General features: G+C 34.4%; 3 protein-coding genes across 5 annotated transcripts in view; 1 reads left to right on the forward strand and 2 right to left on the reverse strand.

Annotated features, from left to right (window-relative positions):
* LOC125866233 (cytochrome P450 CYP72A219-like) overlaps positions 1 to 15,724 on the reverse strand; it is a 221,818-nt gene that overhangs the window by 185,880 nt on the left and 20,214 nt on the right. The window lies entirely within an intron of this gene.
* Positions 1 to 15,724, reverse strand: part of LOC125866255 (60S ribosomal protein L11-1) — a 60,491-nt gene that overhangs the window by 38,262 nt on the left and 6,505 nt on the right. The window lies entirely within an intron of this gene.
* Positions 50 to 13,508, forward strand: LOC125866251 (plant cysteine oxidase 4-like). 3 transcript variants are annotated; one of them, XM_049546588.1, is made up of 6 exons: positions 50 to 209; positions 3,913 to 4,241; positions 11,628 to 11,773; positions 11,893 to 12,040; positions 12,877 to 13,083; positions 13,160 to 13,508. In XM_049546588.1, the coding sequence occupies exons 2-6, from the start codon at positions 4,142 to 4,144 to the stop codon at positions 13,276 to 13,278; spliced, it is 720 nt and encodes a 239-aa protein (XP_049402545.1). In that variant the 5' UTR covers positions 50 to 209; positions 3,913 to 4,141; the 3' UTR covers positions 13,279 to 13,508. The 3 variants fall into 3 exon arrangements, with proteins under 3 accessions (XP_049402545.1, XP_049402546.1, XP_049402547.1); XM_049546589.1 differs by having other exon boundaries at positions 64 to 209; positions 3,916 to 4,241; XM_049546590.1 differs by lacking the exon at positions 3,913 to 4,241 and having other exon boundaries at positions 90 to 209.

A 15,724-nucleotide genomic window follows, 5' to 3' on the forward strand; every position in this document is an offset into this window, starting at 1 on the left:
TTTCTCCCATTTGGTATTTCATGCTACTTGTGAGCAGAAACTTAGGGCAATAATTTCCAGGTGGTCAAACAGGGCAAGCAAAAAAAACCAAATCTCCAAATTACATCCCCAAAAGGCGCAGATAAAATAATCGTTCACTCGAACGAAATCGTTCTCTCTCTCTCTCTCCTCTTTCGTCCGGGCGATCTTTCTGTATTTCATCGCCGAAGGTATGAATTTCTCTGCTTTTGTTCACTTCGCAATCCTCGCCGGAACTTCGTTTTTGTTTTTTCATGCTATAATTAAGTATGATTTTTGTTGTGCGTATGAACTCAGCAGATATGTGTTTTTTGTGGTAGATCAATCTTATGAAACGAGGCGTAGTTGATTGTGTGAAAGGTTAAATTCATGTGTTTTTTTCTGTTTATTGGTGAAGTTTTAATGGTATAATTATGTATGATTTTGTGTGTGTATGAACTCAGCAGATATGTGTTTTTGGTGGTAGATCAATCTTATGAAATGATGAGTAAATATTTTAAAGAGAGAAGTATTGGAAGCATTTTTGAACTTGCGCAAATTATTAGTTTCATTTCTGAACTGCTGACAGCCTTGAATGCTAATAAACTTAGATATACCTTCAATATACCTCTGATCTACCACATGACATAGCAAGTGGTTTCAAACTCTTATAAGAGTATGAAGCTTTTAATGAAAAACCTAAGAGAAGTGTTCAGAACACCCCTAAACTTGGTGAGAATTTAGGAGTGTATTCCACTCATGTTACAAGATTGAGAGTGTATTTAAGTTCAGTTAATCAAGTAAATGAGTGTTTTTAAGGCTGTCATTAGTTCGAGGATGAAATTAATAATTCGTGCCGAATTTAGGGATGTTTTCAATACTTTTCTCTATCTTAAAACGTCACTAAATTATGAGAAATTATCTAACAAAGTCATTGAACTTTGTTTTATATCAATAAAATCAGTCAACTTAAATATTTTATCTTCAAAAACCACTCAACTGCATTTATCATTAAAATAAATTTAACATGACAAAATAATATATATTTTTATGTATATAATTATGAACCCCATAATTAAATAAAATTATAAAATCTATTTATTATTATACCCAACCCACCCACAAATTGGGTTCATCTTAAAACTAAATATGTATGTGATTGTGTTACAAGTAGTCAACGCAACAACTTTCTCTGTTATGATTCAAGGGACACAGTTCACGAATTGCTCGAGGCCATTGTGTTTCCGGGATAGAAAATTTTTGCTGCATTTCAAACTGGTGCTGTGTGAATGTTAATTGAATCACAAAACTCTAGCTAAAATACCATAACTTCCAAGTAAAATTAGAACCTCAATACCACATTATATTTATAGTTCAATCAAAGCCACAAATTTAGTTGGAGTCATTACTAAACCTCAATCCCCAATTAGCTAGTAGATGATATAGAGGAAGCTGCTGTATTTAGTCTTTAGATGAACCCAGTTTGTGGGTGGATCGAGTATAATGATAAATAGATTTCATAATTTTATTTATTTATGGGGTTCCATAATTATATACATAAAAAATATTTTATTTTGCCATGTTAAATTTATTGTAATGATAAATGTAGTTGAGTGATTTTGAAGATAAAACCTAAGTTGAGTGATTTTATTGATATAAAACAAAGTTAAATGACTTTGTTAGATAATTTCTCTGACCTTTTAAGATATTAACTCTGAAATGAGGCATAGTTGATTGTGTGGAAGGTTAAATTCATGTGTTTTCCTGTTTATTTCATGCTATAATTATGTATGAGTTTGTTTGCTTATGAATTCTGCAGATATGTGTTTTTGTGGTAGGTTAACGGTCATATTAATTATAGTCTTAGATTAATCTTCTGAAATGAGGTGTAGTTGATTGTGTGGAAGGTTGAATTCATGTGTTTTTCCTATTATTTTGTGTTTTATGTGTGCGTATGAACTCCGCATATATGTGTTTTTTGTGGTAGGTTAATGGACTTGTTTATTGTAGTCTAAGATCAATCTTCTGAAATGTGGTGTAGTTGATTGCGTGTAAGGTTAAATTCATGTGTTTTTGCAGTTTTTAGTAGCTTGAAACTGAATAAAAATATGTTCTATTCGGTTTTTTTTCTTTTCGATTAATTGGTTACTGAATGACAATATTGATTTTCTTCCATTGAGTTTTTTTGCATCAATTGAGACATGGATCTGCTTGGGATATTCCTCATATATTTCTTAATTCCCAAAGTGTCTTGAGCTTCTTTTTGTTCTTTTTTGAGTTTTCGGTTGTTTTGGTAATTTGATAAGGGTTTATTTATGGCGGTGTAAAGGGATAAGTTACTTAAAGCTAATTAGTGGTAAGTGTCTATAGTAATTAGTAAGTTGAAAAATAAGGTAAGTGACCTGCTATAGGACAAACTATATTGATAGTGTAGCTAGTTTTAACTTTTTTTGTATAATGGTGGTGTCTGGGCTGCCCACACCTCAACCATTCCAGGTGGTCAAAGTGGGCAAGCGAAAAAAAGCCAAATCTCCATATAAAACCCCCAAAAGGCGCAGATAAAACAATCTTCACTCGAACGAAATCCTTCTCTCTCTCTCTCTCTCCTCTTTCCTCCAGGCGATCTCTCTGTGTTTTATCGCCAAAGGTATGATTTTCTCCTTTTTTGTTCCTTTCGCAATCTTCGCTGGAGCTTTTTTTTTTTCTTTCTTCTTTTTATGCTATAATTATGTATGCTTTTTGTGTGCGTATGAACTCCGCAGATATGTGTTTTTTGAGGTAGATCAATCTCTTATGAAATTAGGTGTAGTTGATTGTGTGAAAGGTTAATTTCATGTGTTTTTCCTATTTATCGGTGATTTTTTCATGCTATAGTTATGTATGATTTGGTGTGCGTATGGACTCTGCAGATGTGTTTTTGTGGTAGGTTAACAGCCATATTAATGATAGTCGTGGATCAATCTTATGATAGTTGATTTGTGGAAGGTTGAATTCATGTTCTTTTCCTGTTATCTCATGATTTTTGTGTGCGTATGAACTCCACATATATGTGTTTTTGTGGTAGGTTAACGGCCATATTAAATTATAGTCCAAAATCAATCTTCTGAAATGAGGCATAGTTGATTGTGTGTAAGGTTAAATTCGTGTGTTTTTGCAGTTTTTAGAAACTTGAAACTGAGTAAAAATATGCTCTTTTTGTTTTTCTCCGATTTGTTGGTTACTGAATGCCAGTATTGTTGTTTTTCCATTGAGTTTTTTTGCATCAATTGAGACATTGATCTGCTTGGGATATTCCTCCTAATATTTCTTAATTCCCAAACCTTGAGTTTCTTTTTGTTCTTTTTTGAGTTTTCAGTTGTTTTGGTGATTTGCTAAGGGTTTATTTATGGTGGTTTAAAGGAATAGGTTATTTAAAGCTAATTAGTGGTAATTGGTAAGTGTCTATAGTAATTAATAAGTTGAAAATTAAGGTAAGTGACCTGCTACAGGATAACATATATTGATAGTGTAGCTAGTTTTAACTTTTTTTGACCGCCCACACCTCAACTATTCCTTTTGTGTACTTGCTACCTCTTACCAACACAAAATAATAATTTTAACAATGTTAGTGTTTATAATTTTAATCCATTTATAAATATGGATTACTAGTGAAAAATCGATTGTTAGAAAAAAAACAGTTTTTCATGGACTTGCTTTTCTTGGGAATGGAATATTTGGGTATAGATTGATACTGTAGCTTTTTTTGGTAACGGTGGTGTCAAAAGTATTTGCTATTAATAGGGCTTCAAGCTCTATTTTGGGAATTTAGTATAGTATTAAATAGTTTCTCCTCGAATAGTTGAATTTGGATTACAGTGCTAAATTTATGTTGTTTTCTGCAGCGCGGAGTTTAACGGTCGGTTTTTGTCTGTTCAGTAGGTGGCAATGATAATAGAAAGCTGGATCCGTTAAGCACCACGTGGATATACGATCATCACTTTTGTTTGTGTTAAAAGTCCAGCCTGTGCCTAATTTGTACTTGAAGGGTCTTCTGAGAAATAGAGGACCCTTCAGACAGGATTTCTTGGGTTAACTTCGAGCTGTTAACTACAAGACAAGTTTGTTTGCATAGGCGGTCAGGGTAAAGGTGGTCGGTTTGATAAACATGCCAGCTGTACAAAAGCTTTATAACGCCTGTAAAGCATCACTTTCTACTAATGGACCCATATCAGAAGATGCTCTTGAGAAAGTCCGTTCCCTCTTAGGTTGGTGTCATAAAAAATTCAATCTCTTTTGAAATCGTACTTAATTGTTGGACACGTGTATAGGTATCAATCAACCACGTGATTTAGTTGATTCATTTGGTTTTTGTTCCATTTACTCTATTTATATCTAGAAGGGGAGCCTTGGAGCAACGGCAAAGTTGTCTCCGTGTGACATAATAGGTCACAAGTCGAGCCATGGAAGCAACATTAGGGTACACAGTCTATATCACACCCCTTGGGGTGTGGCCCTTCCCCGTACCTTGCGAGAACGTGGAGTGCGTTATTCACCGGGTTGCCCTTTATTTATTTCTACATGTTGGTGAAGGTTGTTTTTTTTTGGGGGGAGGGGGAGGGGGAGGGGGGGGGTGTAGTACAACTTTTCATACGGAAATGTACTACGTTGACATCAGGACAGCACAGCAGAAAAGCTGAACATTTTTTTTGGATCTTGCTTGTTCCTTATCTTTTGCTTAGTAGTTGGAGTAGAATTATGCCAATCATTTTTATATTCAAGTAAAATAAAATCTCTTACTTTTGCATTAAGTAGATTTAGCACCCTTCTCTTTTTGGAAACCTTTTACTTGACTATTTCTTACACCATTTTTGAGATCAGGCACTATGAATTTATTTATATTAAGAAGAGACAACAACAACATACTTAGTGTAGTTCCACAAGTGGGGTCTAAGGAGGTTAGTTTGTACGTAGACCTCACCCCTGCCTTGGAAGGTATAGAGATTGATTCTGATTATAAAGAGAAGAGACTGGACACTATAATTTTCAGTCAGTTTTCCTCAAGTTGATAAATGATGTCTTTGTTGGTGGTATTATATTAAAAGTTTGAGGTCTTAACTATTGCATGCATCCCGGGGTAAATGGTGAAATGTATTATCAGCTAAAAGGACAAATCACTGTCCGGTTGTGCTCTGGGCATAAATACGCTGGTAAAAAATAGTTCCCTCTAACAAAATCTGTTGGAGAACATTAAATTCATTCCTTTTAAGTAAATGAAAAGATTATGCTGGATTGCTGGTTATTACCATGCAAACTGAAGATGGGTGCAGCCTTGCATGTGTAGCAAATGAGCCAGACATGTTGTATTAGCTGTGTTATTAATGGGTTATATATTTTTCTTGTCGAGCAAACTAACATTATCTTTGAATCAGATGAGTGTTGAGATTAGTTTTTGTACTTGAGCTCTCTGGGGGTGGGCATAGTTTGGCCCAACCCGACATCCAAACTTTTTGGATATTTGGTTTAGATTTTTGGATTGTAGATTAGATTTCAGATTTTACTTTTTAAATATATGGATTTTGGATTGGATATCGGATTTAGTATTACAGATTTTCGGTTAAACATTTTTTATACCTGATATTCAGCTCTACCCATATCAAATTTACCCAATAATCACAAGTTCAATTCTCAAAGGTCCAATAGATTAATACCCTATTTCCCCATTATAGTATTAAGTCCAATATGAAATTACACAGCCTGGGTGGCCTCAATCCTTGTTAACTGCAGAAGGCTATACATCATAAGAAGCAAACTATTAAGTGAATTGAGGCCATGCCAAAAGTCAAAACCAAACATCCAAAATATCCGAACCAATTAATCCAAAACCAAACTTTAAAAATCCAAGCCAATCCAAGCTTATTTGATTGTAATTTCTTCATCCAGAAACCAAAATCCAAATCAAAATTTTTGTATCCAATGCCAACAAGCGAACCCCCCACCCTACTCTCTGTTTCTGGACCTAGTATGCTGAAGGAAATATCTGTCATGGGTTATGCATTTCAGTTTTAAACCTTAACCATTGCATTTAGCTTAGCCCGTGATATTTCAGTGTCATTCCTACTTTCTTATTGTTGATTAGGAAAGTACAAAGATTTTAAATGGAAGTTTTTTTTTTTGGATAAAGAGATGGTATAAATGGCATCAAGAAGATGCAGGTTAGATAGTTACAAAAGTAGTGAGATTGTAAGCTCATTTACAGAGTCCTATGCAATGACTAAAGAGCTTACAAAGTCCAAAAGGCTGACATTAGAGTCTAAGGGGGTAACCTAACCCAAGTTCCCAACTATATAAAGTTAAAAGACAATTGGTCTTAAGCTGTTGGATTGAAGTTGACTCTTTTACGAATTTGCACAGGCATCTTTGAGTTTTTTTTATATTGTTTTTGGGAGATTTGTGTCTGAAAATGGGATTTTACTTGGGTTGAAAAGGATTTTGGTGTGGATTGAGCTGAGTGATTATTTCGAGGAAAAAAGCAAGCAAGCAAGAAAGGAAACAAAGGGCTATTTGGGGACCTAAATATGGTGAACTATGAGTAAGGTTCTTGTAATCTTTGTCTCTCTGAGTTTATGGTTATTCTTGATGGAGCTTGGGCCTACCAAGAAAGAAAGGAAACAAAGGGCTATTTGGTCACCTGAACACTAAAATCGCAGTCACATAATTTTCAGAAATAGAACAATTAATTAAACAAATGGACATTCTCTCACTGAACTCATTAGACAATCAGATAGAGGGATAAGGTTGCATCTCTACAAATGCTTACAAGCCTTCACAAACTTTTTGCAATTCACTTCTCTATTCGAGTTAGCTGTTTGGATTCAGAATGGACCTCAAGCTTTCATCTTTGAAAAATTCCCAACAAACACTGAAAATGTCCCAGACTTGTGAACTCGGATTGTGTAAAATTGAGTCAACTATAAATTAACTAAAATATATCTCATCCACAACTGAGTCAACCCGGTTTTGCCGAGAGTCGAGAAAGGGATAAATAATAATTTCTAGTATTCCCATGTACTTCATGTCATTATTGATGTCCCCAACCACCATGACTGATAAGCTGGAAAGACTTCAACAAAATTTCTTATGAAATACCCTGGATGGTACAAGCAAATTTCATTTAATGAATTGAAAAGTTGTCACATCACTGATGAAGTGGGAACGACTTGGCATGAATGATCTTAAAGTGTTCAGAAAGGTGCTACTAAGAAAATGGATATGGAGGAGAATGTTGTATGGAGGGAAGTGGTAGTAAAGAAATATGGTGTGATGGGATACAAGGAGAGGGTGTGGGGTATGGAGGACTAGGACATTACGACTCTGTTTGGATGTGATCATGGAGGGGAATTATGAAGGGGTTGGAGGAGTTCATTGGACATATTCTTTTCAAGTGGGGAATGGATATCAAGTTTTGGGGGGCATAAGTCGTGTGGGGAGAGTGAGTTGAAGTCTGTTTTCCCCAACTTAGATAGTATATTGTGCGAGAAGGAGATGACAGTACAATTATGTGGGTCACATGTGGGGAAAGGTCACTGAGATTTGAGATTTAGAAGGAACCTTTGGGATTGGGAAATGGAGGAATTCCAATGCCGGATTGAATTCTTATATATAGGCACAATATTTCTTGTAACATTGTTGACTTATGGAGATGGCATGGGATTAGGGATGGTTTGGTTACTGTCAAATCACATTATCAGAGCTTGCTAGTGAAGAGGAATAAGATTTTCCATATCATCATTCTATTTGGATCCCCTGGGCACCTACGAAGGTGTGCTTCTTTATGTGGTTGGCATTTGGCAACTAGGGGAGTGATCCTGGGAGTAGAAGACTTGAGGAAGGGGAAGATAACCTATGTTAGTTGGTGCTACTGTGGTTGGCATTTGGCAACTAGGGGAGTGATCCTGGGAGTAGAAGACTTGAGGAAGAGGAAGATAACCTATGTTAGTTGGTGCTACTGCTACATGTTTAGAGTCTTCAGAGAAGATGTAGATCATCTTTTGTTGCATTGCTATGTGGCTACATGGGTATGGGTGTTGGTTCTTAATTGGTTTGGGATATTATGGGTGATGCCATGCACAGTGAAGGAGGCATTGCATAATTGGCCATTCAGGAGAAGGGAGAGAAGACAAAGATCTTGAGATTTTGATCCGTTAGCCATCATATGGGTTCTTTGGAGAGAGCTTCTACGTTCATAGAGGATTGCTGTTCTTTTGTAGGGAACCATATTTAATTGTAGGTTCTCTCTTTTGGTATACAACTTGTATACAAATTTTCCCATCATTTATAAAATTATTTACCTTGTCCAAAATAAATTCTGCACAAAAGATGTTGAAAAAATACAGTAGTACCCTAAACCTGGAGATTCCATAAAAGACTTCAATCTGTATAAAAATAATTTGATGTGAAAGACACTAAATTAGGATATTTAAGGAATACCAAAACTAAAGTCTCCTTGGAGATTTGGCGCACCTCAAAATCAAGCAAATTTGTATCCCTGATGTTTTCCAAGGCTTGCATTCTTTTTCTTTCCCCTTCTTGTAACTTTCTTTAACTTCATGACTGAATTGAGCTATGCTGTAGGCAGCCACTAGCAACACTCACCCTGATGCAGAACTTCATGTCCATTGTGATACAATGAATGACAGCAAGCTGTCGATGTAAGTTCCATTGCAAAGGATATTCGTTACAATTTCAGCCAATTATTCTCTCGATACTAACCAGACAGCACTCATGGCTGGAAGAAACCCTCTTTGTAGTTTCTGTACCTAATTACAAACTGGCCTCCAAGCTGTTGTGTTCCTCATGGGGTATAAGTTGAAGTCAAGTGATATTTTCCAGCAAACTAAACTAGCTAAATGGTAGCAGCTTGTAGATTGTAGGTACATTTAGGCAGTAACTCAATAACGTTGAAATATGGAATGTTGCAAGGAACAAATTCAGATAAGACGAACTGAATAACTCAACATATGCTATCGTTTTAAAAATCCCCTCATCCCCACTACCCTAACAAAAAGAAGAAGAAAATCAGCAAAGTCTCAGTGTTCAAGTTTGCCAACACTGCAGGAAGAAAATATAAGCGATGTTTCTAGATATCTTCACACTAGCTAAGAAAATAAATATGGGTGTTGCTGATCGAGATTTAAATAGAATAGAAGTCAAATTTGGGGTTTTGTTGTGGAGATGTGGAAGTGTCTATGTGGGATTGGCAAGGAGATTTGGACTATATAGGCAGAGAGGAGGCTAGTCTAGATGAAAGCGTAAAGGTAAAGATGGTTATATTAAAAATCATTGAAACGAAAGCTACATGACCCTTTATCTGAGAAACTACTAGCTAATTGCTAATTTGCTATCGGTATGACTAGTGTGAAGCTTTCTTATAAAATATTTTGGAACAATTTTACCTTCCTAAGAAATTAAAAAGTGTATTGAGTAACAATAGGCGTAAATGCTTGCTGTAGGATTTTATATGGATTGCTAGTACATCTCCAAGTCACCTCACATTTTGTGGGCTCTTAGGTGGTTAGAAAACAACCTTAATATGGTTCTTCTGCTGGAGTTATAAGATCTCTGAGTGCAGGAATGACTTTCTAATTTAATTTTAGTGCAAGGAAAGGCAAAAAGCAACTTGAATACCATTATTTAAGAAACTGAACTCTAGTTATACCAAAATTAGGTGAGGTTTGTTGGGAAGGTGGGAAAATGGAGCCAAGATTCTTAAGGAAATTAATGAGCTGATGCATCATGAATATGATTGAAATATTAGACAGACTTCAAACTATTGTTTGAGAGGATACGTCTGTTCCAGGATCAGAGTGGCGGAGTTGGGTAAGATGGTATGTAATCAGTTTAAGCCTATAGGGAATCCCGTATGTCTATCAGTTGTGGTATGTTTATAATATCAAGTTTTAGCAAGTTTTTTTTAAGTAACTCTTTTTAGCGAGTTTTTCATATTGAGAATGAAGGATATGTGCTTCTTAAGCCGAGGGTCTAATGGAAACAACCTCTCTCTACACCCCACCCTCCCCAAACCCCACTTGTGTGATTACATTGGGTATGTTGTAATGAAGAATCTGTGCAGAATATTCACAACTTTGTTCCAACTCTTTTTACACAAGTGCATTGAGGCTAATGAAGTGTCTGGGTGATTACAATACTCTTAAGAAACTCCTGAAGATGAATGTCCAGATCCTATAATTGGTTCATATAGTTTTTATTTATTTATAAGTATTTATCAGATTGTTTATTTGATATCCTAGCTACAATGTAAAGGTGGAAACATCCCATTAAGTTTTCTGCTACGACAACTGCCACTTACTGCAAAGAACGAATGGGATGTTATTGCACACATGAGATGGGAAAATCAACACAGAATTTTTTAGCAACTGAAGCACAAATGAAGAACCAAATACTTGCGGCTTAAACCTAAGTATCTAGAGTTTTCACTCCTGATAGATCAAATTAAGATTCATTTCATAGAGTCCAGTTGCCCTATTTCATTTCTCCTTTGTGCAAAAAAGGAAAACTATAAGTGCCACCAGGATTTGGTATAGTGGTAAGAGTGCAACTTGTGATGAGTGGTTAGGCACACTTCACCAATTTAAACTTTGAACCTTGAACCCTATCACAAACAAAAACTTGATATTTAAGTGGAGAAGGGTAGAGAGGTTGGGTCATTATCCACTGAGTTTCGAACAGTGCACCGCTGACCCTCTAGAATTTCTTGGTTGTTAAAAAAAGGAAAACAAACAATTTTTTAATTGAAATTAGTCTCTAAATTTATTCCACTCTTAATTATCATGAAGGGTTCGGGGGAGGGTAGGGGTTTAGATTGATGCTAAGAAGTAGAGATGAAAAGGGGGAGGCTGGTACTATTTAATCCAACGATAGGTATTAAGGATTTACCTTGTTCATTACAGGGGTGAATTGGAAAGCAGCAGGGAGCGGCTTTGTGGACTGAATGAGGAGTAGAAGTCTATGGAAAGAACTGAAATCTGAGTTCTCCATGTGAAGCTGCTATGCTACTTGGAGGGTGATTGAAGGAACAAGGAGTTTTGCTGGATCTATTAGTTATGTGTAGAGAAAATAGGGGAGTCGGTGCATTGTTAGGAAATGAAGAGATTAAGGTTCATGATTCTGTATAAAACTTTGCCTTTTCTGTAAGGTTGATAAATTTGGGAACTAGATGATCTCCTTCTTCCATCTGCAACCTGAGCCGACTGAGCCAAGTCAATTTGGTTTGATGCAGGTTTTATTCAAGTTGTTGGAGTTGTTCAGTATCTCATTTTGGAAACAGGGATTGATTTTAACTTGTAGCCTTTTTTGTGAAGAGTCTGTTCCTTCCTGAAAGTCCGAAACATTTTCATGTTTGTCATTCTTTTGTTAGATAGAGCATAAAATCACATAGTTCAATGATGTAAATAATTTTTTGGAACCCTTTTCCTTAGTTTCTAAATTCTCATGTATATAATTACTATGTATTGGGACCATGAAGTGAAAGTGTCGGTTATTTGTTGAATCCTTTGCCTGACACCCCAGATTTATATTGTTCTAATCTTGAAATTCTCATGCAATTGGTGTATCGGCTATTCATTTTGTTTCAGACAAAATCAAGCCTTCTGATGTAGGTCTTGAGCAGGAGGCACAACTTGTCAGGACTTGGAAAGGTACCATGCATGAGCGTAATGGGGGTTTACGACCAATCCTGCCAATCAAATACCTACACTTGCATGAATGTGAGAGCTTCACTGTAAGTGTTGCAGAACTGTCAGCTTTATATTTTTCCATTAAGAGTAATGATGCTCTTCTATAAGGAGATATATGAAATTGCATAATTGAGATCCGTTAGCCTGTTGAATGTTCTTACAGATGGGAATATTCTGCATGCCACCTTCTTCAATCATTCCTTTACATAACCACCCTGGGATGACCGTTTTAAGCAAGCTTATATATGGTTCCTTACATGTGAAAGCTTATGATTGGATCGATAGTCCGGGTCCTTCAGTTCCATCCGAAGGTGTGTACTATTTGAAATGGATTTTTCGGTAAAAGATGTCTAGTACCTCTCAATAGACATTTAAACATGCTCCTTCTTGAAACTTCATTTAATTGCAGGACATGGGTTGTCTCATGCCATGTTTTGATGTCCAATTAATTTGAGACGACATCAGTGCTTGGTTTTTCCTATGGAATTTTATTAGTAGGAACACATTTCCTCTATCTACTTCACTTGGACTTGGTGTTATTTGATTGACATTTCCTCTGTTATTATATTTCAGTGTGATTAAGATAAACTCAAAAAACATGCAATTGTTTCCTCTCTTTTTTTCCTGGTTTTGTTTTGGCCTTCTGATGCTTTATTTTAAGAATTCGATATCTATAGGTCTTGCTGACTGAAACTAGGTTGGTACCTTGGTAAGTTGAGTAGATGTTGTATTTGAGAGTTTATCTAGAATATGTATCATAAATGATCACTGTTAAGTTCAGTAGACTAGCAATGTACAACAATTAATTCACATATTTTGCAGAATTCTGTATTTCAGTAGTTCTGCATGTAACTAAATTGCTTATAGAAGATTGATAACTGGACAAATGGTGACCATTCATATCTTGTCTGCATGGAAAGAAAGTACTAATATGTTCAATTTATACTCGACACTAGATCCTTGTAATTACGATTTAATTACCAGATAGACGCTGACAATTTGCATCATTTGGCTGGAAGGATGTGTTCTTCTGGAATTTTTTCTGATTGGGGGTCAATGTTTGTTGTGAAATGATTTTACTGCTAAATTTTTTATTCTAAGGTTGAACTGGCATTTACTATGTTCATTACCTGTTAAATGTTTTCAGGTGCAAGACCTGCTAAACTTTTTAAAGATTGTGAGATGACAGCTCCATGTGGGACAACTACTCTGTATCCGACGGCTGGAGGCAATATTCATTGTTTCAAAGCTATAACCCCTTGTGCTATTTTTGATATCCTGTCTCCACCCTACTCTTCTGATGATGGACGTCATTGCACTTATTTCCGAAGGTCTCCTCGAGGGGATCTACCAGGTAAATACTCTGGTGCCAACTTTTATATGGATATGAACATTCAACTGTATTACAAATCTTACTTTAAATACTTTAGGTGAGCTCGAGGTCGATGGGGAGATGTTCACAGATGTGACTTGGTTGGAAGAGTTTCAACCTCCCGATGACTTTGTCATCCATCGAGGCCAATACAAGGGTCGTACCATCAAACCGTAGAGGATGGTTCATTTTTGGTTCTATCGATCAACTTTTTGAATGCAGTGATTAGTTGATTTGGGCGTTATTGAGGTGAAGTTGTTATATGTCTAGACAATATGGAAATAATGACTGATGTTTTCTAGAGAATAGGCCATTTTCTCATGTACATATTATATACCATACATTAATTTAGATCTCACCTTAAATTAGTGCTTTTAAACTTTATAGTCGCACTATATGAACTTTTTTTTTCATTTTTTAGTGCTCTCTCCATTTGTTGCTCCTTTGCTTACTCGAATCCACGATCTTAGGATCGGAGGTGAGAGGTGCTTATCATTCAAGCAATTCCCTCTTGTCATATGATTGCGCTTATTAGGATGCTTGAGTGTGGTCTAGGAGATCTAATTGGAACCAATAAATTTCAGGATATCTGGTTAAAAGTTATCAAGAAATTCTTTTCTTTTCTTTTTGGTTTTCCACGGTGTCTGGAAGTAGTAGAATATACGTAAATTTTACCCCTACTATCTTTGTGGAGCTAGAAAGGCTATTTCTGAAAAATCACTTTTGTTGCCCCTACATTGTTGGATTATAATGAATATGTTTGTTTACCGTGTTTGCTTTTGGGGTTTGACTAATTTTAATTTAAGTGAAAAAGTTCTAATTTAGTAGTGAAGGGTTCTTACAAATAAAAGATGTTATAATATGTGTCACAATAAAAGCGGTTCTTACCAATAAAAAGTTCTAAACATGACGAGTAAATATGTCATAATATTTGTGTGATAATAAAAGATTGTTGTAAAGGAGTCGTTTGATTTGGGGAGATAAGGGATTATCACAACTCCAAAGAAAATATAACATTTTGTGTTTGGTTGATTATTTTTTAATTTCGCAATCAGCAATACTAGATTTTCTATATTATGATTGTGATATTAATTTTATACTACACTCAATGAGGATAACAAGATAAGGAATTACTAATCACGAGTAAGACAACGATATCGATATGATAAAAATTAATAATGTTCTTCTCCAAAGCTTTTCCTTCAAATTTTTTTTTAAAAGGTAAGAATAAAATTGAAAATAAAATTTTATTTCGATTTATCTAGTTACAATCTAAAACATATGCACTGCATATCCTATTTTTAGTCTAACAAGGCCAAACATCTAGCAATAAAGTAAATTCATTAAGTAATTCTTATATTATAAATCAGATAGAACTTTTTCACCAATCAAATAATTCCTAAAAACAATAAATGTAAATAAAATAATATGTGTGTGTATATGTATACACTGTATTTTAGTGTGTTATTAATTTAAATATAATATTTATTTTAATTGTTAGTTAAATTTTTATTGCATTATATTGTTATATTTATTATTAAATAATGACGTAAAGGCTTATTGTGTGTAACAATTACCACTCAAATTTTATCAAATATCATTTATTAAAATTTTATATATATATGAAATTACTGGAAAGACTATAACAGTTTGATTATTTTTAGTCGGTAAAAAAACGACAAAACGAATAAGTCCAAAAAACTATTATTCTAGTAAACAATTTTTTGAATAAAATAATTACATACTTAGTACAACATACATATAAATGTGGTTTTTGGAGGAGGGACATAATGATTATGTAAAAAGAGGTGGTTGCATCATGCATGTATTCATTATTTTGAATAATTTTCTCAATTAGTTGTTTTAGTGTTAGACAGGTAGTGTTCGTTTGAACATAAAAATTGTGAAATATGAAAATAAATAAAAATAAATTGAAAACTGATAGTTGAAAATTAAAATTATATTTGATCATGAATACAATGAAAATTGATTTTGAATTCTTTTTAAAGTGATTTGAAGAAAATTAAATTTTAATAATTAAGTTGACCAAAAGTCACCATGGAATTAAGCTACTATATTTGATATTAGGGGCGTACAAAATCAAACCGAAAACTGAACTAAATCGCAAATTGAGTTAATCCGAAAAAAAATTCGACTAGTGGTTTGGTTTGACTTGGTTTGGTATTGAAAAAAACCCGACTATATTTGGGTTGGTTTGGTTTTTAACTAAAAAAAACCAATCCGAGACCAAATCAATCCGACATTATATATATAATTTTAAAATTTTATTTTATACATAAAAATATTTACTTTGATATAATTTTTAAATATTTCTTATACTTTTTCATAATTTTTATCTTTTAATATATTATTTCAAGTTTGTAACTTAGAATTATGAATAGTCCAATAAAGATTATAGTCCACAGATGTTGATAATTACAATAAAGCTTAAATCAAAATCAAATTAATACTAATACAAAAAGAAAATCAATTCAAAACTAAGAATGACAATAATATTGAATATTTGTTCTTTAGTTTTACATTGGTTTAGGCAATTAAAATACATAATCTAATTTTTATTTCCATTAATATTTAGTCATGTAACTAATACTTATTAAACTTA

This window comes from Solanum stenotomum, chromosome 5 (assembly GCF_019186545.1).
Source record: "Solanum stenotomum isolate F172 chromosome 5, ASM1918654v1, whole genome shotgun sequence".
In the NCBI taxonomy this organism is placed as follows: Eukaryota; Viridiplantae; Streptophyta; class Magnoliopsida; order Solanales; family Solanaceae; genus Solanum; species Solanum stenotomum.